Source organism: Temnothorax nylanderi, unplaced genomic scaffold (genome assembly GCF_030848795.1).
Source record: "Temnothorax nylanderi isolate EJ_2023f unplaced genomic scaffold, tnyl_v1.0 TNYL_tig0028_pilon, whole genome shotgun sequence".
Classification (NCBI taxonomy): Eukaryota; Metazoa; Arthropoda; class Insecta; order Hymenoptera; family Formicidae; genus Temnothorax; species Temnothorax nylanderi.
In genome coordinates, this window is record NW_027249090.1 from 575344 (window position 1) to 603287 (window position 27944).

At 40.3% G+C, this 27944-nt stretch overlaps 3 protein-coding genes across 5 annotated transcripts in view; 2 read left to right on the top strand and 1 right to left on the bottom strand.

Moving 5' to 3' along the window:
* The window catches only part of LOC139770253 (uncharacterized), a 160946-nt gene that overhangs the window by 41005 nt on the left and 91997 nt on the right, over positions 1–27944 (bottom strand). The gene's annotated exons all lie outside the window — the stretch shown is intronic.
* Positions 4288–26955, top strand: LOC139770250 (innexin shaking-B-like). The gene is made up of 6 exons (XM_071702069.1): positions 4288–5069; positions 12196–13661; positions 21491–21710; positions 22905–23194; positions 23465–23718; positions 24642–26955. Exons 2-5 carry the CDS (start codon positions 13299–13301, stop codon positions 23711–23713), a joined length of 1122 nt encoding a protein of 373 aa, XP_071558170.1. The 5' UTR covers positions 4288–5069; positions 12196–13298; the 3' UTR covers positions 23714–23718; positions 24642–26955.
* LOC139770343 (innexin shaking-B-like) lies at positions 17601–18158 on the top strand. Its single transcript, XM_071702252.1, has one exon. The coding sequence runs from the start codon at positions 17601–17603 to the stop codon at positions 18156–18158; it is 558 nt and encodes a 185-aa protein (XP_071558353.1).

The window sequence follows — 27944 nt, forward strand, 5'->3', positions numbered from 1 at the left end:
ATTTGGCTGAAGATAAGATGGTTTGAGATGTCCGACTGCTGAATCAATTCAGGAAACTTTTGCGACGTCACCATAATTCATAAGAAAAAGAAATAAAAAACGATGATATATGATTCATAATAAATATGAATTCCCAGCTGTCCTGTGTCTATTGCGTCATATTATGAAATGGGACACAGATTGACAGATACATTGATTAAAACGTTAAATTTCACACTAAGAGAAATCAAATGTGTCTAATACTGGAAATACCATTTTGTTCTTCTCATGACAATTTATAGTATTTGAATTTTTTATCGAAGTTTTAAATATAATTAAAAAGTGCAAAATGATAATTTCCCGATTTGATTAAATAATTCCTGGTTCACATATTTTATTCGCTAAATTTTTATTTAGTAAATAAATTATAGAAATCATACAAAAAGCGAGTTTTAAATTCGTATAGAATAGTACTAAATTTAATTTAAAAAAACGTATTTTATTAATGTATTATTCGTAAAAGTATTTAAGAGGGGAAACACTGCGATCATTAAAAGACATTGTCGAAACCATGAATAATATCGATTACTTTTGCCAGATACACGAGATTTGTTTTATGTGTATCGAGGTTTTAACGTTTCCACTCGCGATTAAGATAAGCATCGCGTAACCGCATTCGTATGATTTGATGACGCATTTTCCACGTCTGTGAATAAATTAAACTCCAAACAGTTCTGATAAAGTGATAAATCGTATTACAAGAAGACGAACTATACGATTAGAGAGAATTGTTTTAGAAGAATTATTACAAGATTAAAAACAATTTTAAGTGAGTTAAAGTGAGAGACCTTTAATATTTATATCGACATTTTAGAGCATATTTTTAATATTAAATTAATAATTAATATTAATAAATAATTTAATTGTGTTCATTAAGATCAGTTCCTCAAAATCAAGTGATTATAAATGATGTTATATTTATCTTTCACGGACATCCAATTAGTCTAGCTTCCCATTACCCGATTCGTTGTAATTTCAGCGTATTCCGTATATGTATAATGATTCACATACGCTCATAATTAATTATAAAGAAGCGACATTATTTACACACGGTAGAACGCTTGACGTAAGAATTATTACTCTCATGATGCGAAGTATGACGATCCTCGTACATGTCACGGTTGAAAAATGATGATCGAAGTCTGGTAGAAGTCTGATAGACTGATTTTACGTGGTAATAATGATCACGATACAGATGTTTCTCGTAATTATTAGTAATTCACACGCCATGATGCATAACGATAGTGTTCAAATAGAACATAACAGAGAGTTTTTCAAAATCAACTTATCTGAATCGATTAAATGTGCGTAGCAAAATTGACTACAAAATTAATAGTATAAAATAATATAGAATGAGATAAAATCCTACGAAATTAAATAAAGCGAAATCAATTACAGATATTTTTTTAAATTTAGTACATAGCTGAATGCTATAACGATTTGTATGTGTAAATGTATATTTAAAATCGACTTCTTTCAATATAATTCTCCTATTGAGAGGCCTGTAAAGCTTTTTATTTCATTAACATATATTGCTTATGCATATACATTATACTCAATTATGCAGGTATTTAAAAAAAATATAATTGTACATTTAATACTCGTTGCAATGAGATTATTTTTAATCGCCGTCCTCACAATCTTTATTTAATAGTTTTGCGTTATTAAATCTGTTAATAAATCTGTTATTAACGTTATTAACGAGTGATTGTAGGAAGTTTATAATGATTGTGCGAATTAATCATTCCTGCCTTGAACTGAGAAAAATTTTTTATTAGTGCACAAAGAAGTAACTTACGCAAAAACACACAATGAAGAGTCTTAGAAGTACAATAGTTCAATAATTTATAGATCCCCGTATAACACTTAGGAATGCATTCCGTGTTATATAAATCCGTGTTATACGAGTCACATAAATTATACATGGAAATTATATATGGATTATGCATATGGAAACACATATTCGTGAAAGGTATAAGATGTTTTATTATAAAAAAAGTAAAATAAATATTAAAAAAGTAATAATAAAATATTTTTTAAAATAAATATTAAAATTTTTCCGTGCGTGTTATATGAACCCATGTTATATGGGGGTCTCTCTCTACTGTGCTTATGAAAATCATTTATTAATAAACAATATCATCGCAGGCTTATATAGCTTTATCTCCTAAATTTCTAGAATAAAATAAATAATATCATAGTAAAATAAAATGATTTTTGAGTATAATTATGGATGAATTTGTTGTTGAGTGACTTTTAAATATAGTAAAACTATATGGATTTAAATGTGCTGAAAATTATGCGAATTTATGAAATTACAGTGCAACTTGGATATGGTAAAATTACGGATTTATTACATAATAAAGAAAAAGAACAGGATAGCGCTCTGTCATAGGCGCCCTCTGCTCAACATCTATTGCTCAACGTTCACGTCGGTAAATACAGTTGTCCAAACTTGTTAACTTACCAATTGATCGATCGCCGATCAATTGCAAGAAAAAAATACGATAACGCGTTACACGTAAAGTGCAATACATAAAAAATTAATTTAACTTTATATACCAGAATGTATGCTTAGAAATTTTTTTTATTCTTTTCAAAAAAATTATTTTTTCTTTCTCTTCAATTTTCTCTTGAAGAAAGAAAATCAGATGCACTTTTTGTCTTATTACAATTGCATTTTTTGGTATAAAAAATAACTGTTTTTTTTTTCTATTAATTTGAAATAATAAGCACGACGGAATGTCTACACAGTAAAAAATTTTGTGTATTTTTGTTAAAAATGGACCTTGTTAAAGTTTTTGTGTTAAAAATGTAACATACTTATGTGTTAATTTAACTAATTTTGATTATGTTATCTGATTTTTTTGTGTTAAATTCATATTTAAATAAATCAAATGTTAAAATAACACATTTTATATTTAATCGTAAAATTAACATAAAAATAATGTAGTTTTGTTTAAAAAATATCCTTTTTAATTATATTTAACATTATACAGATGTCTATTGTACATACAAAAATGTTAAATTAACACGTTTTTCATTTATATTTAACATTATACATATGTCTGTTGTACATAAAATTTTCGTTCACATATCATCAAACTTTTCTTTATTTTGTGTTAAATTATGGACATAATATTTGTGTCATAATTTGACATATTCACATTATGTTAAATTAACACAAAAATTTGAGTGGACCGTTTGGGACATGTGATTTATGTTATATTTAACACAAATTTTTTTACTGTGTATCGTTATTGCAATGCGACGATTTTTGGCTGCAAATTCAGCACAAATAAGTAAACATTACCGTCTTAGTGTTAATAAATGGATAAAATCAACAGCCAGTCAATCATGCAATACCGTATATAAATTCTATCATATTTGTTTTATTTCCAGCCGCTGTTCACATAATATATTTTCAAAGAGTAAATAATTAACGTACGAACAAGAGTAAAAGTCACGGTTGTGATCATGACACGTGCGATGTATTTTTAAACAATGAGACGCTCAAACGAAAGCTCAGCGAAATTATCGCGCAAATCTGAAAGGTACATGTGCACTGAATATCACGTTATCGGAATATTCTAAATAAATAGGGATCGCTCGAATTGATCGCGTCTAATTCATTTCGAGACGACGATTTTTCGATGGTATTCCGGATGTTCCCGACGCTACCAGCATCAGCAAGTATAATGGACACGGGAAACACGCGGGATGCTCGATAAATAAATTACGTGAACACCGCGTCAGCCCAATATGACATGATAGACACGTCGTTTATGTATTTTAATTGCGATCAGGCGCGTAATTGGTTAAAGACAGATTCTCCTGGCTGTCTTGTTTTCCATCTTGTTTTCGCGTAATTTGGAGCGGTAATAATTGAACATATAAGAGACAGTCTCCTGAACTGATAGAATCTTAAATTATTTCAACGTAACAACGTCACGAAGTACCTACCATCGTGATCAATAATTTGGCGCTTTCGAGATTCGTATGAGAAATCGCCTATCTATTCGGCGTAATAAAAAGTGGAAGATAAAAATGACCCCCATCAGAGCTAATAGACGCCGTAGGAATCGGTCCTAAATTAGGGACGAGTGTACGCGGTGGCAGCGGCGGCGGCGGCGAGGAGTCTCTCTCGCGTCTCTCGCGTCTCTCGCGTCTCCAACGCGCGAGGCGGACGCGCGCTCCCGGCGCAACGCTCGCTCGCTCGCGCCCGCACGCTCGGTTCGGGTTCGGCGTTTCTATTCCTGGAGCGTGCCCGACTCCTCGTCTCCGTGCTCCTAAGCGGAGGTGCCGTGCCATGCCATGCCATGCCGTGCTCTGGCCCCGGCTACGAGCCGACGAGCCGAGGAACGTGCGCGCAGTGCGAGCGAGTCTGCCCGCGCGGAACCGAGCGTGTGTGCGATACGCGTTGCGCGGTGCGGCGAGGCGGGAAGCGGCCGCCGGAAATGTGCGTGCGCGTGCGACGAAATCGACGGGAGCGTGGACGTGGACAGGACGCCGACGACGACGACGACGTTGCCGCACGCCGACGAGCGGGAAGAGGAGGCGGAGGCCGCCGTCGACGCGATCGCGCCGCGGCCACCGCGATTCATCGCGGCTGATCCGTCGCTCATCCGTCGACCGACCGGATCGACCGGCCGACCGTCGCGTCGCGTCGCATCGCGTCGCGTCGTCGCGACGGCGACGGAATCGTTGGTCAGCGACGAACGACCGCGACTGATCTCACTGATCGCGCCGACGGAATACGACGACGGAATGACGAATCGCCGCCACCGCCGGTCGTCCACGGCGTCGCGACGCGCAGCCAGGCTCCACCGCCGGAAGTTGTCGGGCTAGAATCCTCCCGACGCGACGCCGCGCCGCGCCGCGCCGCGCCGGGCCGGGCCGGGACAGGCCGAGAGATCGGTTCGCCGATCGGCGCGCGTGCACCACGCGAGTGACAGGCATGAGAATGAAGTCGATCTCCGCTTTCCTCTCTCTTTTTCCCTCCAGCCGGTCGCGGATTGTCACCGGAAAACGTAGGTCCTCTTCTTCCCCCGGGTGCCTCGGGGAGAAATCTCTGTTCGCGCGAGATTATACAAGATTACGGATACACCGGGATAAACTTCCTTCGCGCGGTTATACGAGGGATTATTATAGAGATTTGATGCAACGGCATATCCGCGTGTCTCGAGTGCGCGATAAACGCTAATCCCGGCGTCACGTCGTTAGCGAACGTATACGGCGAACGGTAATGCAAGTGGATGAAATTGTCGCACTTGTTTATAATTATATTTACGTGAAAAGTGACGCGCGAGATTTTTTAGCGTTTACCGTACTCGAGATGCGCACTATTAAATTCGTAGTGTCAAATTACACTCAATTTGAGTCATTTTTAATTATTCTTCAGATACAGTCACTGATCCACAATATGTCGTTAATTTAACTAAATCAATGACGTGAAAATAATACTGTTTTGTGTTAAAATAATAAATTTCGACACACATAGTGGTTAAAAATAACGAAATGTTATTTAACTCAAAGTATTGATTTAAATTTTATCCTTGAATATATTTAATAGCGTGACGTTGCAAAATTTCTCCAACGTCAGGAATGTAACTCCATCAAGTATTTTAAATTTCAACGCCGCGGATCCGCTTCGCTTGTTTGAGGATCTGATGAAAGGTACACCTCGACGTGAGGGGCGTTTTATCTGTTTGGCGAAGTCGGAAAAACCGCGTTTCGGCGAAAATTACGCGGATTTCAATCGCTGATTGCCGCCTCGGATATTTTCGGACGACCCTTGTTCGCGATGATGCATTGCTCGCGAACGTGGCGAGCATGCTGGACGAGTGACTCGACCGAGCGCGGTCTCGTCCCGCACGGATTCTGCATGTGTTTGGAATATCGGTCGAAAGGTCTCATCTCTCGCGCGGAGCCCCGTGTTTAGATTATCGGTCTCCCTTTACGAGAAATCGCGGGTACGGAATATTTTGAGAGAAAGAGCGCGCGCGCGAAAGACTTCGCTCTTTCTTATATTTTCGTTTATGATATATCGAGTAAACTTTGCTTCGTTTTTACGACTCTGCGAGTCGTGCGAGCAGAAAAAAAATGAAGGAGGCGGATAAGAAAGACATGCCGTTATCACTGTTTTACGCTCGTTCCTCTCTATATACTGTTTTCACCACTTAACAAAGCCGTAGAGAACGAAGAGTAGAAACAAAGGGAAACAAAGGGAAACAGGATTAAGTAATCTCGAACAAGTTTTGGGAAGAGTCACGAGAACGCGTGCTTAGCTTTTACTCCATGATCAACGATGAGGACGTGGTGAAACTTTTGATCCTGCTTTAACGTTTAATGAATTTAGATTTTTTAAACGGATCCAGCGAAACTGATTATTTTTTATTTGGAAGAAGAGAGTTTAACCTTTCCTTCCAGGATCCGCCAGTGAAGCTACGTATGATATATAATACATATCTCCAACTGCCAGTTACGCACATCACCAAGTTCAACAAATGTATAATTCATAAAAAAGTATTGACGGAACATTTATAGTCTAAATGACATGTGAATACATTTGTATGATTTTCTTAGTGCCGAAAGATAAAAAAAGATCATTTCAAAGAAACGATAATGACAATGACACGATTTATGACACGTAAAAGATTCAGAGAGAGAATTAATATTCATTTCCCAAGTAGCAAAGATGACGTCTAAAGACGTCTTATTGACGTCATAGACGTCATTAAGACGTTATTAAGACGTCATTTGACGTCACTTTGCTACCTGGGTTAGTAAATAATTAATTTAATAAATTTACTAACCTTAATATCAGATTTCAATTAATTTAATCATTTTTAAGATTATATTTACGTGAAATATATTTAGTATGCCCTTTTATTCGATGTTTAGATAATGAGACTAGATATAAAAACATAAAATATGTATCTACACGTGATCATTATTAATTTTATGAAAAATTGTTTTGCATAAAAGTTTGGAGCTTGAATACCCTCGGGTGCTACACATTCTCACTACGCTTCTGTTATCTGAATTTATATTTTGTTTTTATGTTTCCTCATTAATAGTACCGAAATTTCCGAAGAGTATAAAGAAGAACATATTACCATATATATACGAACGATAGAACAAAGAACAATAACGAGTCCGCCGCGGTCCTTCACAGCGAACGGACGTCTCAAATCTCTCAGTCGAACCTCCCGTTACTTCTTGCCCCCTGACTTATTACCGCTCGTTGAATTACATTCGAATTAAAGTGCAAAGTGCGTATAACGCGTTTCTCGCAATCGCCGCGAGTGCAATGTCGGCCACGAGTGGAACAATATCTACAATTCTAATTTATCTTGTTCAATAAAACTTTCATTTGCTTCCTCATCTGTTTTCTTCAACATCATCACACAGAGAGTATTTGAATGTCGAAAAGTTGCGCTACGTCAAAAGAGACGAGATATATACGAGTTGGAACGTATAACGCGAGACGAGACACGCGGTCGAAAGCTTCTTGTCCACCTTTCCACGTTGATACGTTGATCTTCGCCGTTGTATCAATTTAAACGGCTGTAAATGCGTCGTGAGCTCCATTCGTCATCGCGGATATCTTGATTCGCGCGCGATATAAAGCGGACACGACGGGCCCGCACGATCCCCGATCTGATCCTAATCGAATAACGCCGCGCTGCACGCTTTATTTAAATCCGCGCCCGCGCCGCCTGATACGCGTTTACTACAAGCGCGTCAGCGCTAATTCACAAATCCCGGTTACGAGATCGCGCGTGAACGTCCTCTATATCGGTCTCTCCTCGGCGATTGTCTGAGTATCACCTATTAACGGTGATGTATCACTTCGGTCGCTCTTCGCGCGTTCCTTCATTAGTAAATATCCGAAGTGCCGTTACAAACGTTGTGTAATCTAACGCGAGTTATACAACTCGAGCAGTAAGAATTTTCAAGTACCCCCAGAGTACCCCGGAGTCGTACATTAGGCTCGTATTTTTATACGTGCGGAGAGAAGTGGACACGCTGGACTAATTTAGCTATTTAGGCTACACGTGTTATCTTCGCGAGGTGCGGTCCATTAAAACGCCTTGCATTCTGTACGACACGTGTAAAAACTTAGTGGGCTGTTTCTATTGATTATAAGCCGGTTGACTTATTAATTCGCATTTAATTTTGAATTTTAACTTTTTCGCCAGCAACCCGTTAATTAAATATATTGTTTCCTAATTTACTCTGTATAGAAATTTATATATTGTCTCTAAAAATAAAATCATTTCGCGTAATAACATATTTAGACGGATTTAGACGCTTATCGGATTGTATCCTTGATTTTCTGCAAAGGCTTCTTTTTGTTAGAAGCATCGCGGATAAAGTCCGGCGAGCGATGCCGGCAATCTGAAAGACTTTGCGCGATTACCATCAGCGCTTTTCAAGGTATGTCTGCAATGGCATCTTAAAGGGGTAACGGCTAAAAAAGTCGGAATGGCATTGCCATAGTCCATACTTAATACCACTGCAAAGAACGCGGATGATAAACATTCTGAATGAGCTCGAAGGGGGCGAGAGGGAGCAGGACGCATTAAGGCTCGATTTACACCGCAGGGGTGATCGTGCGCGCGGATCCCATTTGCGATTCGTTTGCGATTCGATTAAACGTTCTTGGAAATAACATTACGATAGAAAATGTCTAGCAGTTTACAGTTAAAGTCAAGATACGATCCCACGCAATAAACGATTATTCGATTCACACTGTGCGAAACGATCACATTGCTCCAAATATTTCGATATATTCATCGACAATCGTGGATCGAGTTATGGTATATGATTCCGCGTAACGAATCTCGGACCTCTGACAACGGTATCGAATTATTGTTACGGGATCAAATCGCGCCACGCAGTTTCTTATCAGAATCTTTGTCGCATATCGGAGACAAGTCACTGGCTTACATTGTTAAATTCGTCAAATTATACTCAATTTGAGTAATTTTTAACTATTCCTATATATAGGTCGCGCTACTGCTCCTACTCAATATGTATGTCGTTGGTTTGACTAAAACAATGGAGTTAAAATAATACTGTTTTGTGTTAAAATAATAAATTTCGACACACATGGTATAGTTAGAAATAACAAAATGTTACTTAACTCAAAGTATTGATTTAAGTAAGGACACGCTGTTTTAGTCATCCAATGCGTAGTTCGAATTATGGGACTGTCTAATTTTGAAATCACAATCCTGCCTTTTGACCGGAACGACCCTCGCACCCGGGTGGTGTGAATCCACCCTAAAAGTGCTAGACGCGCGGAAAACGCCGGGAAGTCCCTTTTAGCGCACCTCTCTCTCTCTCTCTCTCTCTCTCTCTCGCTCGCTTCGTTTTGCCCTCAGGTATTTCCGAGGAGCGCTTACCCACATTATCCGCACCGTTTGCCGCCGGGCGGTTTCGCTCGTGGCGGCGAAGTGCAGTCGCATACGTAAACGCTAAAATAGAATAGCGCGCACGTCAAACAGCATTACGGGTCTCCTAATTTCTTGCCTAGCCCGGCTCATTTTCGGCGGTACAAATGGATGGCGAGGCGCGTCATAACGCGCCGATATACGCCAACTAGGAGGTTAGAGGGGGAACAAGGGAAAGGGGGGGGGGAGGGGGTCGTATCAAAGCGGATGTGCCTTTGAAGTGGCCGGTGCGTTAATTGCCGCGGAGTTTTCGATCGTTTCTCGCTTACCCGAGCCCGCCGCCGGCTCGTGGCATTAATGGGACTCGGGGGGGAAAAAAATTACGAGAGAGAGACCCCATCGCGCGCCGGTTATAAATAAAGCGGGGGGAAAGGGGGGGCCCCTCGAGCATTTCGCCGAGACTTCGCAATCCCCCGTGCTCGTTGTGTATCCGCCGGTACCACTTGTCTCACTTATCATCCGCGATACTCCCTATCGCTCAGCCGCATCTGGAAAAAGTTTCTCCCGACTACGCTCGCGTCGTATTTACGCCGCGCGCGTTCGTTGCTCATCTTCGCGAAGTCAAATAAGAAGGATGGGACTGCGGATATCCGCTTTGGGGGTGGGGGGAGAGGGGAAGGGGAGGGAGCGACGCTAATATTCAAGAATTAACTTTATCTGCGCTCAGCCATCGCTGTGCAGAGACTTAGCAGGAAATTGGTGGCTAATTGGCAGGACGGAGAGTTAAGTACGTGAATTGATATTGGTTCTTACGCTTGTCTATCTGAAATCGCAAACTGAAAATATGGAGTTAATTATATATGCAAATTAAGATTATGTATAAATTATAACGCTCTTAAGTTGATTAATCAGAATGCGCTCGCGTATCATGAGCGAATCGCGATACAAACGACTTATTGGATACGTCGTAGGATTTTACACTTCATATTTTTGCAGGTATTAATAAGCAGGTGGAGTCCATCTCGATTTTTCCGTAGATTTTTCTTGGGGAGATTTATGTAGCACTACCGATGACACGCGAGAAGAACCATCAGGGTTATTCGGATAGTCTGAAAAAAAGAATTTCGTTAATGTCCAACATAGATTGTTTCTTTATGTTTCGAAGCGTTCGATAATTTTGGCACGTTTTAACGTTTCTCATTTCCATTTCCACGCGGTCACCCCGTTAAAACATCGACGGACCGCACGCGCAAGCGGGCGCGGAAACAAGTGTAAAATGTTTTATTTTCCCAAAAACGTTTCAACTCTAAAATGGTTACGGCGAGCGCATCCTATCTTGGCACAGACCCAACAACACAACTTCACCGAGTCGAAGAAAACCCTTATACTTTCGTAACATCGACAAAGAACCGCCGCGGCTGTCGAGTGTGCATAACAGTATTTCTTCGTTGAGGGAATTGTTTAAATTTCGCGAACATAAAGCCCGGTTTTCGGATTTAACCTCGACCCGAGGAAGCACACGCGATAATTTCGCCAGTTCATGAGCGAATACGGTTTCATATCGGCAATACTTCATCTTGAAAATAGTCGGTCACCGGCTCATACTTGATCTCGAAATCGTTCGGAAACAAAATCGGAAATAACGCGAACTCACTTGGACATATGAGAATTTGTTCGCGAATTCGTCGGGCAGAATTAATCCGGCTTTTACGGTGAACGCGTAATCGGATCTTTTACTTGCGTGAAACTAAATTGAATCGCTTCTCTACGGAGCGTGAAACGGAAGACGAGTCGATCTTTTTTGACAGGTCAATTTTGAAAGCCCTACCTGATGTTTCCAAGAACAACAATAAATATATTTGCTGTGTTCGAGAATGTGCACAAAAGTCAGGAAAATTCTTACTGTATTTTAATAGTTCTTATAAAATAAAGGAAAATAATAAATGTCAGCAAGGGTTTTTTCGTAAACTCCGAGAGAACCTTCCCCTTTTTAGTAATTTTAGTAATTTTTGCAAGAGGAAGGGTTTATTTCCTTAATACTGAGTTCTTCCTTTCAACAACGTATGCTTTTCTTATAATAATTAATTTAATTGTATCATTTAATAAATATTGATTGTGTTCGAAAACGTGCACAGAAGCTAGGAATATACTTATTTTAATAGTTTTTGCAAGAGAGAAAATTTAACAATAAACGTCAGCAAGAGAGGATCTTTCCTTAATATTGAAAGTTTTCTCTTTTTATAATACGTTTTCTTATAATGATCAATTTAATTAAGTTTTCGGGTAGAAAACATCGTAACGCAACGTGAGTCGCGAGCAGATATTTTCGTGCGCTTTCTCCGAAATTTTCCGAGACGCGTCACTCTCATCGCTTTATGAAGGAGGATGTTTCCAAATTAGACGACAGCGTCAGGCTTTCGATAAGACAAATCATATCCGCTCCCTCTTGACATTTTTCAAAAAAAAAAAAAGGGAAAAGGAACGGCGAGGGATTTACGGTGACTTTATTGCGGCATCAAAACGTAAGACGAGAGACGAAACACGCGAGCGGGGCGAGTCGTAAAGATTTTTCGCGCTTTCACGGACACTTTCCGAGAATATCGCGGTACAAATTTTGGTAACCCGCGAAGGACTCGTGTAAACATTTCAAAGCGCGCAATCTTGTACGGTTGCGATCGTTTCGTATAACTTTTAGTTCGTGCAAATGACAGCGGAACCGTAAAGTAAGAATCTGAATGAAAACTCTCCTTTTTAGAATACCCGAGGGAGATCGTGGGATAAGATATTTTAAGAGCCTGCATCTCTCGCCGGCCTGCTCTTCGAATCGAAAACTCGCGGAGATGCGCGAGATCGGCGAATCTGCGCGTGTCACCGAGGCCGACGGTGTCACACCGAATATCTGTGTATTCGAACAGCCAAGATTAGAAGCTACGATACGAACGTGAGTAAGAATACGAGAAGAATGCGCGGGAGGACTATTGCCGTAGCGGATTATTCGAAGAGACCCGTCAGCGCCGATCGCAAAGCGATTCGGCGATCGAGGGATCGTCGTCCGTACGGCAAACTTTTCCGAAGAAAAATCGCTCATTCGTCGAATAAGGCGGAGTAAATGCGAAGGAGGAGAGATACAGAGCGGTGAGAGGATTGTTCCACGTTTCTTTACGGGAAGAAATGTGAGACTGGCTAATGTTGTTCAGAAGATTTCAATGCCAAAGATGAACAATAGTCGCTACTTAAGAAGACAGTATTTATAGCATTAAGGATAAGATTTTAAATAATGCATATAAGTCGTAAGAAGATAATATTTCACACAGTTTTTGATCGACCAAAGGATCGACCAAAGATAGAATATATAGATCTATCAAAAATGACAAAGTGATTATTAAAAATGCGATGCAAATAAAATATGTACAATATATATATATTTTTGACGATCAAAGGAAGATATTTTATTGCAAACCAAAAAAGGACCGCAGAGACAATAATCGAAGAAAATGAAGTAAGTGATAAAGTGAAATAGATCTCTTTTTGAAAGGAAGATCTACAGAAGTTGGGAAATATAAACGAAATAAGAAAATGTACACAGTTAACATTTTTTAGCAAGATCCATGCGCGTTTTCGGGACTTTCGTTTCAAGTTATAGGTTCGTGCCGTGCTTGGAAGTGAAAAAGTGGACGAAAAGCGAAACTTTAACGCGGCTGAAAAACGGTCTCGAAATCAGGAACGGTGGAAAATATAGAGAAAGAACGAAAGAGCGACGTGGAAGGACGCGAAGTCCTGCGGCAGCGTTATTCCGGGGACCCGCCGTGGCCCGGCGTGGCCTCTGATCTCTTATTTTGGTATCGTTCTGGTACCAAGATGCTGGACATATTTCGCGGTCTGAAGAGTCTCATAAAAATCTCGCACATCCACATCGACAGCGCCGTCTTCCGCTTGCATTACAGCCTGACTGTGATCCTGCTGATAGCGTTCTCCCTGATCGTCACAACCCGCCAGTACGTCGGCAATCCCATCGACTGCATACACAGTAAGGACCTGCCCGAGGACGTCCTGAACACATACTGCTGGATACACAGCACGTATACGATAACCGCGGCGTACCGAAAGAAAGAAGGCCTGGAGGTGCCCTTTCCCGGCGTCGACAATTCCAAATCGTATCCCGAAACCGAGCGAAAGGAGTACAGATACTATCAGTGGGTCTGCTTCATGCTGTTCCTCCAGGTAATCGATCGATCATTGATATACATGCCGTTTGTTTTTTCGTTCAGCGTTCTTGACCTCGACCGCTTGTATTCGGGTGAATTTATCGTTAATTAAGTATGCGCTAAAAATTCAGATATCTTGATTTGATTTACAATTAGTAGAACATTTAAATTTAAGCGTAAAAAAATCCAAAAAGATAGATGTATGCATACGTATAAATATATGCATGTAAATGCGTGTAATATTAACGAGTAAAATTTTGAATGGCAGAATAATACTATTAACAAGTAAAGCTTTGGATGGCTGAATAATAATAACAAGCTGCCGACTGCGCGAGTGTGTGTGTGTGACTAACGTGATATATGTCGTGGCTGTTTTTGCAAGTGCGGATATCGAAACATTGCCCGCACGCAAAACTGGCCGCGCTACGCAGAAATTCGTAATTCGAAAATCCCATCAAAATTTATACGCGTCTATTTAACGCCAAATGTAATAGCGCGATGCCTAACTGATGCCTTTCGCGAACGCGAACGCGCACCTTGTCTATTAGACAAGTGAAACATCAAGCACCCACGTTTAGCGTCGAATGTGCGGTTTTGCGTACGGGCCATAAAACGTACCGGTGCTTTTAGCGCTGCACTCGTTAAGCGTTACTCATCCATCAATCCTTCCTGCTTGCGCTCGAGCCTCGAGCGACCTGCACGTCGCTCGCTCAAGGCTTACCATCTAGTCCATTGCCAAGAAAGAAACCTTAAGTATAACAATACACTAAACTTCGTCATTGAGGGCTGCTCGTGCGGTCGCCTCGTGCGCTCGATCAAAGACGATTACGATCAAAGACGGTCGGACGATCGCGGACTGCTTCGCCTTTTCGGCCCCGGAAAGTTAAACCGTGTGCCACGCACGGTTGCGTGATCGGCGTCATACATTACACAACGCCGTGCGTTATAAATTACATAATTTACGTAACTTGAAAATATGTATAAGTGAGCTTTGGCGCGATAGTAACATCATATATGCAAATTATTCGGAAGAAATACGAATGTCGCAGTGTAGACGATAATGTTGCCGTTAAAAAGCGAGTATCGAACACTCGCTGTCGCCTGTCGCAGCTAATTATTTCATGAAACAAAAAAAAATCGTTCGTAGGAAAGTTTGGGTGAAACGGGTTAATGGTGCGTGCGGCGCGAACACCTGAAATAGCGATCCGTAGTATTTTCCTTGTGCTCTCGCGTTTCTTTCATGCTACTCGCATTGATGTCTCAAAATAAACTCAGTCGACGACAGCCTATCCCTCTACGAAGGTTCTCTTTCTATTTCCTCGTCTCCCTTCGCCGTGTGTTTTTTCGCCCGGCGTCTCAAAGCAAACTGTACTGTTTACAGCGAGTAGTCGCTGCTTTTTTACTGATGTATTCCCTTACCCCGATATATCTCCTCACGTATTTCTATAATTATCGTTGAGCTAATTTCGCCGTTTATCGAACAATGAATTTTATCCTGCCTGTTATACGCGTGTATTCCGTCCGCTCTTTGCCACGTTTACATCGCGTAACGTGTAAACCACAGATGTTATTTTAATCCTTCCGTAATTAATAGTTATTTATTTAAAAATTTTGTTTAAATTGTAAAATTATAAAAAGTATTGAAAAGCTCAGATATAAATCACACACGAAAAAAGATTATCTCTCTGACAGAGAACGTTAGGGACGAAAGAATCAACATTCTTTTCAGTTTCTCTGATTGGACGATCACGTTAACGACTGCGAGATTACTCGAAATCCCGCGGCTAAAAGAGCCGACGAAAAGGATGGTTTAATGAGCACCCTAGCAGATCAATCCCGGCCCTCTTAATCAGAACACGAATATCTTGTGTCGATTTCATCGTCTTTTTATCGCTCCCTATTCTTTGAGGGGTCCGGGAGGGGAAAGAGTTTAAAGGGGTGACGACAAATGCGGCTTCGTGTCCATTTTGGTCCGCCGAAATGTACTTTTACACATGGTAATGGCGCGCTTAATTTCGTTGCCTGGAATATGTGGAGCGCGCCGCACTCGTAATACGGTCGATTAAGCGTATTTTCGATGATGGAGATCGTCGAACCGCTTTCTACCTGCCGCATCCGCGATACAATTAGAGCGATGAGCTTACAGGAATCCGTTGCTCTCATACTTATGATAATGTAACCGTCGCGTCATGTAACGTAACGAGGAGAGATAAAAAGATTTTAGGAAACGAATCTCACGTCTCACGGCCATTAATTACCTCACTCTCGGATATTCTTTTCTTGACCTCGGAACAAAAATAGATTTCTCCCCTGATACGTTATCGCGCGAATTCAATTACGCGCACGTAAAGTTTGCTCTAAATATCTCGCATTATAAATGTTTACGAATGTAACGTCAATCAATGTATCCTATGCATCAAAATTTTCTTCCGTCTTAATTTTGACCTTCGAGAAACGTCATCGGTGCGATATACACCGCGCGCGATGACGTGACCGGCGAGCTTTATTAATATTCATAATTCTGTCATAGATGATTTCGGAGGGATGTGCAGAATCTCGCTATAATATTAGACTTCGTGGGCTCGTTTCAAACTTGGCGACAAAATGATAAAATTGAAAACATATTGCTTATACATTGAACATCAAATAGTTTCGGTAAAACTATTCGTGCATTATATCAGATGGGTGACACTATGTCAGATTGCGGATAATACATTTTGATGTTTCGTCGATCAGCCTTTGGCTGATCATGCTGACCCAGACGCTTGCAAGATAATATAAGTTATGTGTTTAGTATCGAGGTCAAGGGATGCCTCTCAAGTCCGGTCAGTCTTCTGACAGCTTGTATCCGAGACTCACGTGCGTGTTTCTTTTCCAACTCCGTTTATCGTCTTTAATTTCTCCTTCGTGTAACCGTTCTGTCCCGTCTAAATTTTGGATTAAATGAAATTCTACCGCAAAACAAAGTGGATGGAATTATGCATTAACTGCGGCAATAAATAAGAATGAAAAATAAGAATGAAAGTGTGCGAACAGTTGGAGGTGCGAGAAATATAAACAATAGTTTTCTATTAAAAATTAAATAAAGTGATGAATAAATAGTGTTTGTATGTAGTTTTCATGATCTTGTGTTTATAAACAGCCTTGTAATTTGTAAAGGCATTTTTAAGGATGAAACCTGTAAGAAAATACATATGGCGAACTGCACACATCAATTCTTTTCATTGATACAACTATAAAGATGAGAGGAAATCAGCATGTGTTACATATAAGGGAGAGAGCATTAAAGCTCGAAGACTAATATTTTATTCAAATATGAAAGACAAAAAAATAAGAGAGAATTGAAGTGAGAAGAATAAACGAAGGGAGTTGAAGTAAATTAAAGGGAAGTCAGGAAAGTAAACAGTACCATGTGATTTTTACGACGGTTTGTATGCCTACAAAATGCATACAGTGTACACTCCGCCTTTAGTCCAATCTCAAGACTCGTAGAGAGCACGAAGAGAACTACGCGGGTGGTCCACTTGTACGATTGCAATTGTGCTCTTCCAACGATTTACTCCGTATCTATTTTCGACGTTTTAATTGAAGCGATAATGGCGCTTCTTTAATAGTAAAACAGAAGTTCGGATTCGAGAAATCAACTTAGAAATAAAATTAAAATTCGCATCAACGATAGAGAGGTGTATAAACCGGTATAAAAATTATACTTTTATTCGATATTGCTACCTCGAGACTCGAGATATTCAAATGAGCCAGGAAAGACTAAAAGCGATTCAACATCGTGCAGTTTGTTCAAAGGACTTCCAATGGGATCGAGACTACTCCGTGCAAAAATAGAGTCAGCTCGCTGGTGAAAGAAAACGACGAAGAGGACAAAAAGGACGGAGACGTCGCGAGAGGGATTGCCAAGCGACTTGAGCAAAGTCACTCCCCCGATCCCCATCTGTTTAACATGACGCTGATGCTCAAAATGATCGATTTGTTTGGCTCGATTCGATCGCTCTTCAAGGTGCACAGGATCGCCGAGGACTCGATGATATTTCGGTTGCATTATCGCGCCACGGTGGCGGTGCTGCTGGCCGGTTGCCTCACCCTCGCCTGTAAAAGTATCTCTGGCTCGCCGATACACTGCGAAGCCACTACGGCCGTGGACAAGGCCGTGCTGGAGACCTTCTGCTGGCTTCACACCACGTACAGCGTGGTACGCGCGTTCAACATGAGCATCGGTCAAGCCGTGCCTTACCCCGGGGTGTCAAACACCAAGGGCGAGGGAGGGCACGGCCATGCGCCCCACCCGCTGATCAAGCAGCACAAATACTATCAGTGGGTTATCTTCCTCTTGCTACTGCAAGTAAGAAGCAATGATCTCTTATCGTCCTTTTGCATCTCTGTCGACCTTTCGTTATACCCCCTTCTCTATTTTTCATCTCTTTTCTTATCTTTTATTAAATTTTATTTTGTAATTACACTTTTCTCTGTAGTAAATGCTAACAGTCAACGACTGGATTAAAGAATATTAGAAATTTTCATAATAAATATCATTTTTTATTTATCCCTATGCGTGAAATATCCTTCTTGCAAATTATGTGACTCTTTGGACATCGATTAACATTTAAATCTTCGAGCGCTTTTAATTTTATATATGAAAAAGCGGAAAGTTATTTACATGACGAAACATGCGAAAGCGATCGAATGTTCATATCTAAATTAAGATAGTTCAGAAAATGCATGGGAATGAATCAGTATCGATGAGCAGTATACGATCGGCAAATGCGTGTATTCGTTTATCTATGATTGATAATCCTTGTTCATAACGTCAATACATAAATACAGGTTACGGATAGTTGTGCCTTTAAAATGCATATGTACCTTCGATGCTATCTTTGATCATACCTCCGCCTCCCATACCTCAAGCATTACTCGTCTTCGCGCACGTACAATATCGTTCTTTTTCTTGAGTCACTATCCTCTATTTATACGTCCGATGTTCCTACAACTCTCTCGCTCTTAGATTAATCGCGCATCCGCCTTTTATTTTGCAATTGATTGCTGCGTATCTGAATGTGTTTTCTAAACAACGTTTGACACAAAACATCCATAACATACCGCTAATAAATTGGCAAAGCACACCGCTAACATGATTAACGTTTAATAAAATTGAAAACGTGACGTAGTATACGCATGCTTTCAAAAAACTAGCCTTTCAGTCTTATAAAGATTTTACATCTCCCAAAACTAATAACACTTTGAAAGAAATTCTTATTCACAAGACAACAAGCTGCAAAATAAATTTAGGTACATAGAAAGTTTTCCAAATAAGTTGTTTTGTTCAAATAAGTAATTTTTGATAATAGCTATATAAACAATATAACAATGCATCTTAATAAAAACATTTCATTAAATTTAGTAAAACACGCTCTCTGTTGATTACATACATAAATTTATATTTAATAGCTTGAAATTAGTTATATTTTACGTTACACTTATTTTTACGCACGTTAAAAGTAGCAAGAAGTACACTTCTTTGTCCCGTCTTCTTCCTTCTTCGTTTCTTTCTTCTCGAATGCTTTAAGCCTTGTTTTAGATAAATTTATTCGGGGCAAACGTGACACATAGATGCTACGACGCATCGGCCGGAAATCATGGCGAAATATACACGATTCCTTCTCTCATAAATATTTTTCGTTATAAGTATATATTCGTACATAAATTCGTTCAATTCGTCTTATTACACGTCTAATTTTGAATTATGGTTTAGACTTCCATTGTATGAGAAAAATATCCTTATAACAACCTTTTCATCCCTCTGCAAAAGTTCCATTACAACTAAAAATATATCTTATAGAATAATATTTTATAGAATTCTCAAGCTCAGATACAATTTGTTTGTTTTTCTCAAATATATGAGCATTATATGATTTATTGAAAGTCTACGGAGAATTAATTACGACGTTACTTTCATTTTATTTTATTTTGTATTATTGTATAAAAAGAGCAAACAGCAAATGCGTAATCATCGATGTGTTTGAGCCTATTTGCATATCTAAAGGAATTTATGCAAATCTACAAGTTTGAACATTGAAAGGGATTTGAGATATAAATGTCCTTCCAGCGGGGCAGCAAATGTGGTCGCAGTTCGATCCTAGCTGGAGCATGGGAAGAGAGAAGAAGAGAAGAACACAGATCTATTTTCGGTCACGCATTTTCCTTTTCTCTTTACAACGCAGGCGTTCTCCCGCGATAATACTAAAAGCTGCGAATCGTACAATCGGTCTGACATGCGCGTTTATTTTATGTTTCTTCGTAATCTCGTCAAGAGCGAGGTCAGACCACCCATGAAAAATCCTGTCGTCGATGCGTAAACGATGTACATTAAGGCTATTAAACGATTTATATAACATTCATTTTTATATATAATCCATATAATTCATTTTTACAAAACTTTATAAGAGAGAAGTTTAACTTCCTGCCAGTTGTTGCCGCGACTTTTTCGGATTATGTAGATACTAATGCAGATATTAATCATTAAAGTACTTTTTAAAAAGCTTAATATTTTAAAAGTTGTCGTAAATATCGCTGTAAATAAATTATCGTTTATATCATATAATTTTACTCCGGTTTACTGAATTGTACTTTATATAGACTTTACAATAGATTTTATATAGAACATAGAATTTGCACAATATTACGCAATTATTATACAGGGAACGCTTAGTATTCTCTGCAACAAAATTATACCGTCATTTTGCACCGTCATTTGTCTCCAAGCCAAAATAATATTCTGCGCTTCTCAGAAACAATGTGGCTCGTCGGAAAGTACGTTTTGGGAAACCCATTAAAGTTCCGACGCACGTCTTAAGCACGTACTTTCATTAACAATCATCCGAGCTTTCCGTAAATTGCAATTTAGCTCGAATTTTCTGAACACTCGCCAACACGTTGTAAGGGGGTAACGCGCGACGAGCGTACGTATCTATATTCGATCGCGTACTACGGCAAGCACGACCCGAGGCCCCTGGCGATAAGCCAGAAAGCTTTATATACCGTGAGAAAGGGTTTACTCCCACATCGTGGTCTCGATAAGTGCATTGACATCGCTTCGGAAATTTCTAATGTGAGATAAGATTGCCTCGATTCAATTAGCTCGGATTACCCCTCCAGGCATGACTATTAATCTGCCACGTATTCTGAGATATTATCGAATAAAAATATTGCAGGAAGTTAATAAAATATCGCGATAAAGATCGCGTGCGATAAAACTTGACGATGGACTCGAATCTTCCGACAGTAATATGTTGCGTGATCTATGTTAAATGTTATCGTATACGTTAAGCGTTAATTCTTAATTTATAACCGAGTTATGAAAAAAAAGAGTGTCAGGCTGTTAAAAGTCCAGTGAAGTAAAGTAACTAATAAGTTAGTTAATTGCAAATTAAATTTTGCCGTTAATTCGTTACAGCGCAATTACATTATGAGTAATGGCCGGTATGTAATTTCGTACAACACAGATGCCTAATCGTGATAAACATGCAATAACGATATGAAATAATTAAGCTTGCGACATACTCTCCGCCTTTCGAAAGGAGGTGTGCGGCCAACAGACTTAACGGCCAAAAATTCATAAAATAGGATTTCATTCGCATACGTGCGAGCGGCCCCCGTGCATTGTTTTAATCAGCAATTATCGGGCGCGAGATACAATAATGATAGCTCCCTTCGCGTGCTATCGCGGTCGGTTATGCACTGGTACGTAAGTAGATCCGCCTCCCACAGAACTCCCCGTAATATATCAGCCGATTGGCCGATTCGTCGGTATTTATTCACTCGGCACTTTGCTCGCAGGCGATCCTCTTTTATACCCCGCGCTGGCTCTGGAAGGGCTGGGAGGGTGGCAAGATTCATGCCCTTATGATGGATCTCGACATCGGGCTCTGCTCCGAGGTGGAGAAAAAGCAAAAGAAGAAAATGCTGCTCGACTACCTCTGGGAGAACCTTCGCTTTCACAATTGGTGGGCTTACAGGTACTACCTATGCGAGGTCCTCGCGCTGGTGAATGTGGTCGGTGAGTAGCCCACCCTCTTCCTTTCTTTTTCGGTCCGCGTCGAGTCAATGTTTGAGCTCCTCGATCAACAACGAGGAGTACGTTCCCGTCGTGATGTCGTAACACGAGCGAATTCCGGAATTTGCGGACCCGTTAGGCAGCGAACGTCACCGCGTATCTTCCGTTTACGATCGATAAACATAAACCAGTTATGCGCTTAAGAATGGTATTTAAAAGCGTTTCACTTTCGCTGTTTTCAAGATGCATATACCCGCGCGGATGAGATTAAAAAGTAGAATTCTTGTTGTTATTTTACGTTGTTACGTTACTATACATACATTGAATAAATGTTTAAAACATATATATTCCATTATTTTATATTTTTTACCTTGTTTCGTCGATAATGTCAAGAAAGCAGATAAAGGCGCCGTGATAAAAAATTAAACAATTAAATATCTGCCGAATCGTTCTTAGTTAAAACATTCAAACTACACAAATTTTTAAAGCGTCAAGAAATATTCATGTTTATGTCAGTCTTGATTAAGTAATCTCGAAATTCGTGCAAGCAGTTATATACACCTAAACGACACAAAAATTAAATTTCTTTATGAACGCGAAGCATTTTAACTACGTTAACAAATTTTCAAGATTGTGCACCGCGCAACAATGCAATCATTTTCATAGAAAGGATAATGGAATTCAACGAGCTATTTCTAGACCAGCTCGTCCGCGTTAATTTTACAAACGCGCGTTATAAGAAAAATGAATGCCGTATAATGAGCGGCGAATGAATGAATGATTCACGGTACAAGTTGGCAGCGATACAGCTGGCCAACCGCTTGCGAACTCGACTACCCGATTTGCTATGAGATAGCTCGTCAATTTTATTCGATGTCTATCGCGTTCCAATTGCAATGTGATATGATTATCAACGTAAACGTGTATGAGAATATAATCGTTCACACGTATGAATCAATCAACTATGAAAGCTATGTAGAAATATATGTATATCTACATATCGTATAATTTGATTAAATGCGAAGTTATGATTCGATATTATTACTCAATATCATGATTTAATATTTGGAAGCTCAAATACGAAATTGTTCTAAAATATATTATAGATAGTTTTTATAAGCGACTTTCGAAGTTCCTTCGAGAGAAAGACAGACGGGGGTAACGGAAAATTGTAAAGCAACGAGCACATTGTCGCAGGTCAGATGTTTCTGATGAACCGCTTCTTCGACGGCGCCTTTTTGACCTTTGGCATCGACGTGCTCAGATTCCTCGAATCCGATCAGGAGGACCGAGTGGACCCAATGATTTACGTCTTTCCACGAATGACCAAGTGCACCTTCTACAAGTACGGCGTCAGCGGAGAGGTCGAGAGACACGACGCCGTCTGCATACTGCCTCTGAACGTCGTGAACGAGAAGATCTATGTCTTTCTGTGGTTCTGGTTCCTTTTCCTCGGCGTGCTCAGTTTCTTTACGGTTTTATATAGGGTCAGTAATCTCGGGGAAAAAATACCTTCTGTATTTTGTATCTTACAAATAATATCTGCGAAAAATACAATTTGTCGCAATCGATACTTCTTATTTAAGCATGCCACTTGAATTTCTCAATTTTTAAGTCTATTATCTTCAGAATGATAAAATAATATTCGTACTTTTGTTATATCTTCCGATTACAAAATTGTAATCCATAATAATTAATGTAACAATGCAGTTAACTCTTTTTTGTTCTTGCAACGTAATTTGCTATTTGCCCCGCAGATCCTAATAATATTTTCGCCGCGCACGAGGGTCTACCTGTTGCGAATGAGGTTTCGTTTGGTACGGAGGGACGCCGTGGAGACCATAGTGCGTCGCAGCAAGGTTGGCGATTGGTTTCTCCTCTACATGCTGGGTGAGAATTTGGACACCGTGATATACCGAGACGTGATGCACGAATTGGCGAACAAGCTCGCCTCGAGGCATCACCACGGCGTACCGGGAGTGAAGGGCGAGCTTCAAGAAGCCTGATCGAGGTGAGCGTCTTCCCTTGTTCTCGTTCGCGCTCGCGTAGGTGTCCGGTTGAACAACTTGCTCTTTATGACACTGGCATTTAGAAACGTATTGAATTCTTGAGCGATCGTCGGCGTACACATCTGCCTACGTGATATACTTATACGTGCAGGATAGCGCTCGTATCGTCGTGTTAGACGGATTTGCTTCTATTATCTGAATCGCGAAACGGCATGACCGGTATCGTGCTCACAAAAATGTTAATTTTATACAGAAAGTACAAGTGCGATATTCTTGTCAGTATGCAAAAAATAAGCACGTGATTTTTTACAGAGTTAAAGAAATAGAATGTGTGTTTCGCAGTCGTCGTTGCGCTTGGATATAAAATTGTATTCAACTTTATTCAAATTTATTCAACTTCAATACATATTCTATCCAATAATATACGCATCTCCGAATAAGCACGGATTGAAGGATTTGGATTTGAAAGGAAACGTGTATTAATACGAAGTAATGACGATTATTTCTAACGAGTTATGCATATGGTTCGTGAATTATTATTTTAGTTCATAGAATAATTCCAAATTTATGAAACGATTCCAAGAGAATTCTGAGAAATATCGTAGCTTATATACTTTTTAAATATCATTGATATTTCCATTCCGAAACGCGGTATGAGTTCCAGTCCAAAGTGATTTCGCTTCGAAAGCGCGCCATCAGTATTGTTTAGCAACGTAACGGCAAGTATCTCGGACGATCTACGCGAGCCGCCTCGTAAGAAAACGATGCGCGTCGGGCACGTGCGCGCTCACGATTTCACCTGCCATAACGTAAGCAGCCCGGAGACGCGTGTCCCGGCGCGATGTCCATAGATCAATTGAGCGTGTCCGATACAATCTACCCAATCGCTTCATGCGCGCCATGAGTCGGACGATTATTGTTGTAGGTTGCCTCGGAGGGTCGGCACGTTCGATTCGCCGCCGCTGCCGCTGCCGCAGTCCTGCCCTCGCCCATCCGCATCGCGCGGTCGCCGACGCGTCCGGGGACGACGCGGGACCTGCGATCGCAGCCGGAGCCTGAGAGGACGAACCGACGGGTCTTCCACGAGGATCCGCGGGCCCGGTCTCGCGAAGAGACGCGTTTTTCCCTTCCGCCGATTGTTGCTCGTCGAGCTCGAGGCGATGCGACAGCGATAGCTGGATGCCGAAGACGCGCCCGCGGAGATAACAATTTGCAATGAGAAAGAGACAGAGAGAAAGAGAGACACGCGCTTTCGCTAGTCATCCTCAACAATCGGAAACCGACATAGTTTCGACGAGTTCAGCGATCTCGATGCTGCAGACACAAGCGAGAATGTTTAGAGAAGACAGTAGGGATGCCAATTGTGTGCCTTTTGACTCCATGAAATTGAGCGTTTAGTTTTACGCGTTACATTCGTTATATGTTTTAAGATTTATGCGCATTCCAGAGTCTGGTATGAACACAAACTGTACAAACGATATCGTGCACGCATCCAAGTTTTGTATTTTTCTGAAAAGAGGGAAGAGATCACCCCGTGATCTCCCGTCTCTTGTATATGTTTCTCCATCTTATCTCACGTTTCCACTTTCTCCTCTACTTCTAGACGACGTAAGCGCGGCGGTTGATGCAAAAGGTGCATTCGGCCGCGTCTTGTAGCACGGAGGAACTGAACTTGTCGAAATTACATACCGGTTCCAGTCCTCGGTCGCAGTCGGGCAGATTCAGCCGCGGCGGTGGCCTGCGAACGAAAAGACACGAGACGCGCGGCAGCGATGGAGAGGACCAAAACTATATCGCTGGCGTTGCTGCATTCGGCAGAAGATGCATCGTCCCTAGATAGCGACACTCGTTAAAAGACACTTAGGAAACGGCGGTGCGGGTCATCGAACGTATATCGCACCGGCCGATCGTCGAGGGTGACGCCGACCAGAGAGATACACTTCGTGCCTTCGTATTGCTCCCGCGTCGCCAAAAGACAGGATCGCGAAAGAATGCCAGACATCGAATGTATCGTCCCACGGGATATCTTGTTTTTGCGTAGCTAACTTTGAATCCGCCTTTAGGACCAGCGACTGAAGAATCGAAAAACAACGAGTTTCTCGTGGAAAATTATGAGCTTACATTCTTAGATGACAGCTGGTCCTATTATTTTTCCACATTGCCACGTTAAAGAATGTTTTTAAAATCAATGAGAAATTGAGAAACAACGTGAGTTTTTCGCGAAAATAAAATTGTAAGTTTTCTATGAATTACATTCTATAATGACAGCTGGTCCTATCGGTTTTTTTTCCTTATTGTCACGCGAAAGAGGAGTAAAGAAAATCCCCATGTGCCGATATACTCGATCAGGTCTTGATAAGTTAGCTCTAAGTTGTAGAGAGCGTCCGGGATGCTAAGTGAACGTATAATTGTTTCGAACTATTTTAACACTTTGATCGTGCCGTGTTTCGCAGGTATAAGTACTAGATAAGGGAGATGAAGGAGGAAGGAATTTAATTACTTAAAGATTGTGTAGCCGTATATCGGACAACGTTACGACGATCTCTTTTGATGGAAAGTTTGGATTTGTATCTTTGAAGAAAGATTTTTCGGTCCATTAATGCAAGAATGTAATATGTAGTCTAGTCACTATACTTACTTTACGTCTACGTAATTATCGATCGCGCGAGTTCATCTATTGATACGGACACACTGCCACCGATCGGTACGATCGATTTTGCTGTATCTGTCTTCGTTCTATTTAAATGAAGACAGCGTCCAAAATAAAGGTACGTTTTACCTTGAAACTTTAAGAGTTGTTAATTTTGTGATATTGATTAACGATTCCGAAATGCTATCACGTTTTTATAATTTTATGATGTTATTTAATTTCTTTTGATGTCTGCAGTTTATAAAACTTCTGTCGACGATAATGTCAAACTCTAAATGAATAGTTTTAATAGTGCATTACATCTACGAGCAGCTTAAAAGCGTTAATTACTCTCATTTAATCAATAAACGAAGATTTCTTCTGAAAGTGAAGAAACGAAGTTTTTCATTTGGCTTATTTTCTCCATTTTTTATTCTCTAGACTTCTCTCATAATTTTCTCAATTATTAAGCACTAATCACACTATTATGCTTAATAAAATATTTATCATTACAAGAAGGAAAAAATCATAGTTAAATGCATTATTTTATGCGATGTATATTAACACTATAAATATTTGTAATAATAAATTATTTTCGTCATTTCTTGTATTCATACATTATTATTTGATACAAATTTTTATGAATATTTCCATGTATCTATATATATATATATATATATATATATATATATATATATATAAATTTATTTTCCGGGCGCGATTAGCTAAAGCAGCAATTAGTTTCCTATTTGTTTTACGCTTCAATAACATTATTACGACATTATTAGTACAAGATTCGCTAAAACCGTCTCTCGATTGCCTTTTATCTCAATGCAGGAGTTTACTCCAGGTAAGTGAAAACGGAGGGGAGGGGGATACGTTCGTTTGTCGAATGACTTATTTTCATCCAAATACAGATGACGTTTAGACTTACGGTAAAACCGCGTTCGAGTACAAGACACGCGCGCGGGATAACGATTTCGGAACGACTTGGAATATATTCGAGCGCGTTGCGCGTCGAGCCCGCAGGACTTTGGGATGCGCGTTGCCATATTCGGGAATGCGACGGCGAGAGAGGACCAACCGGTCCGTTGCCCTCCTCTGCCGAAGAGTTCGCCCCGGACATCGCGAAACTGCCCAGCCGCGGGCGATACCAGGCGATAAGTCCGGACACAAAGTGGACTTTCGTCAAAAATTAGAACCTAAAGAACACCTCGCTCGTGCTTTCTTTCGACATCGCTCTCGAAGTTCGAAACGCTTCGGCAACTTCTAGCACATTTTTGCGTGTTTTTGAAAGTTACTCCATTTTTAAATGTTTTTTTTTATAACATATTGCTAATATTATTATACTAATAGAAATTTAAAAAAGTTTAGTGAGATAATTGAATTGGAAAATAAGAAACCACATAAACCTGAGATTATGCTTATTCTTTATTCGATCGATTTTGTTTCCGCGAGACTTCAGTTATGTCAGATCTAATTATATCATTAATAGCAAGAAGAAATAAGCGCGCTATGCAAATTGCGTTTCTTAGGTATGTATTTTTCTCTTCCTGTCAAGTGAATTTCGAATCTCTCTTAATTGGTCCAAGGACGTCG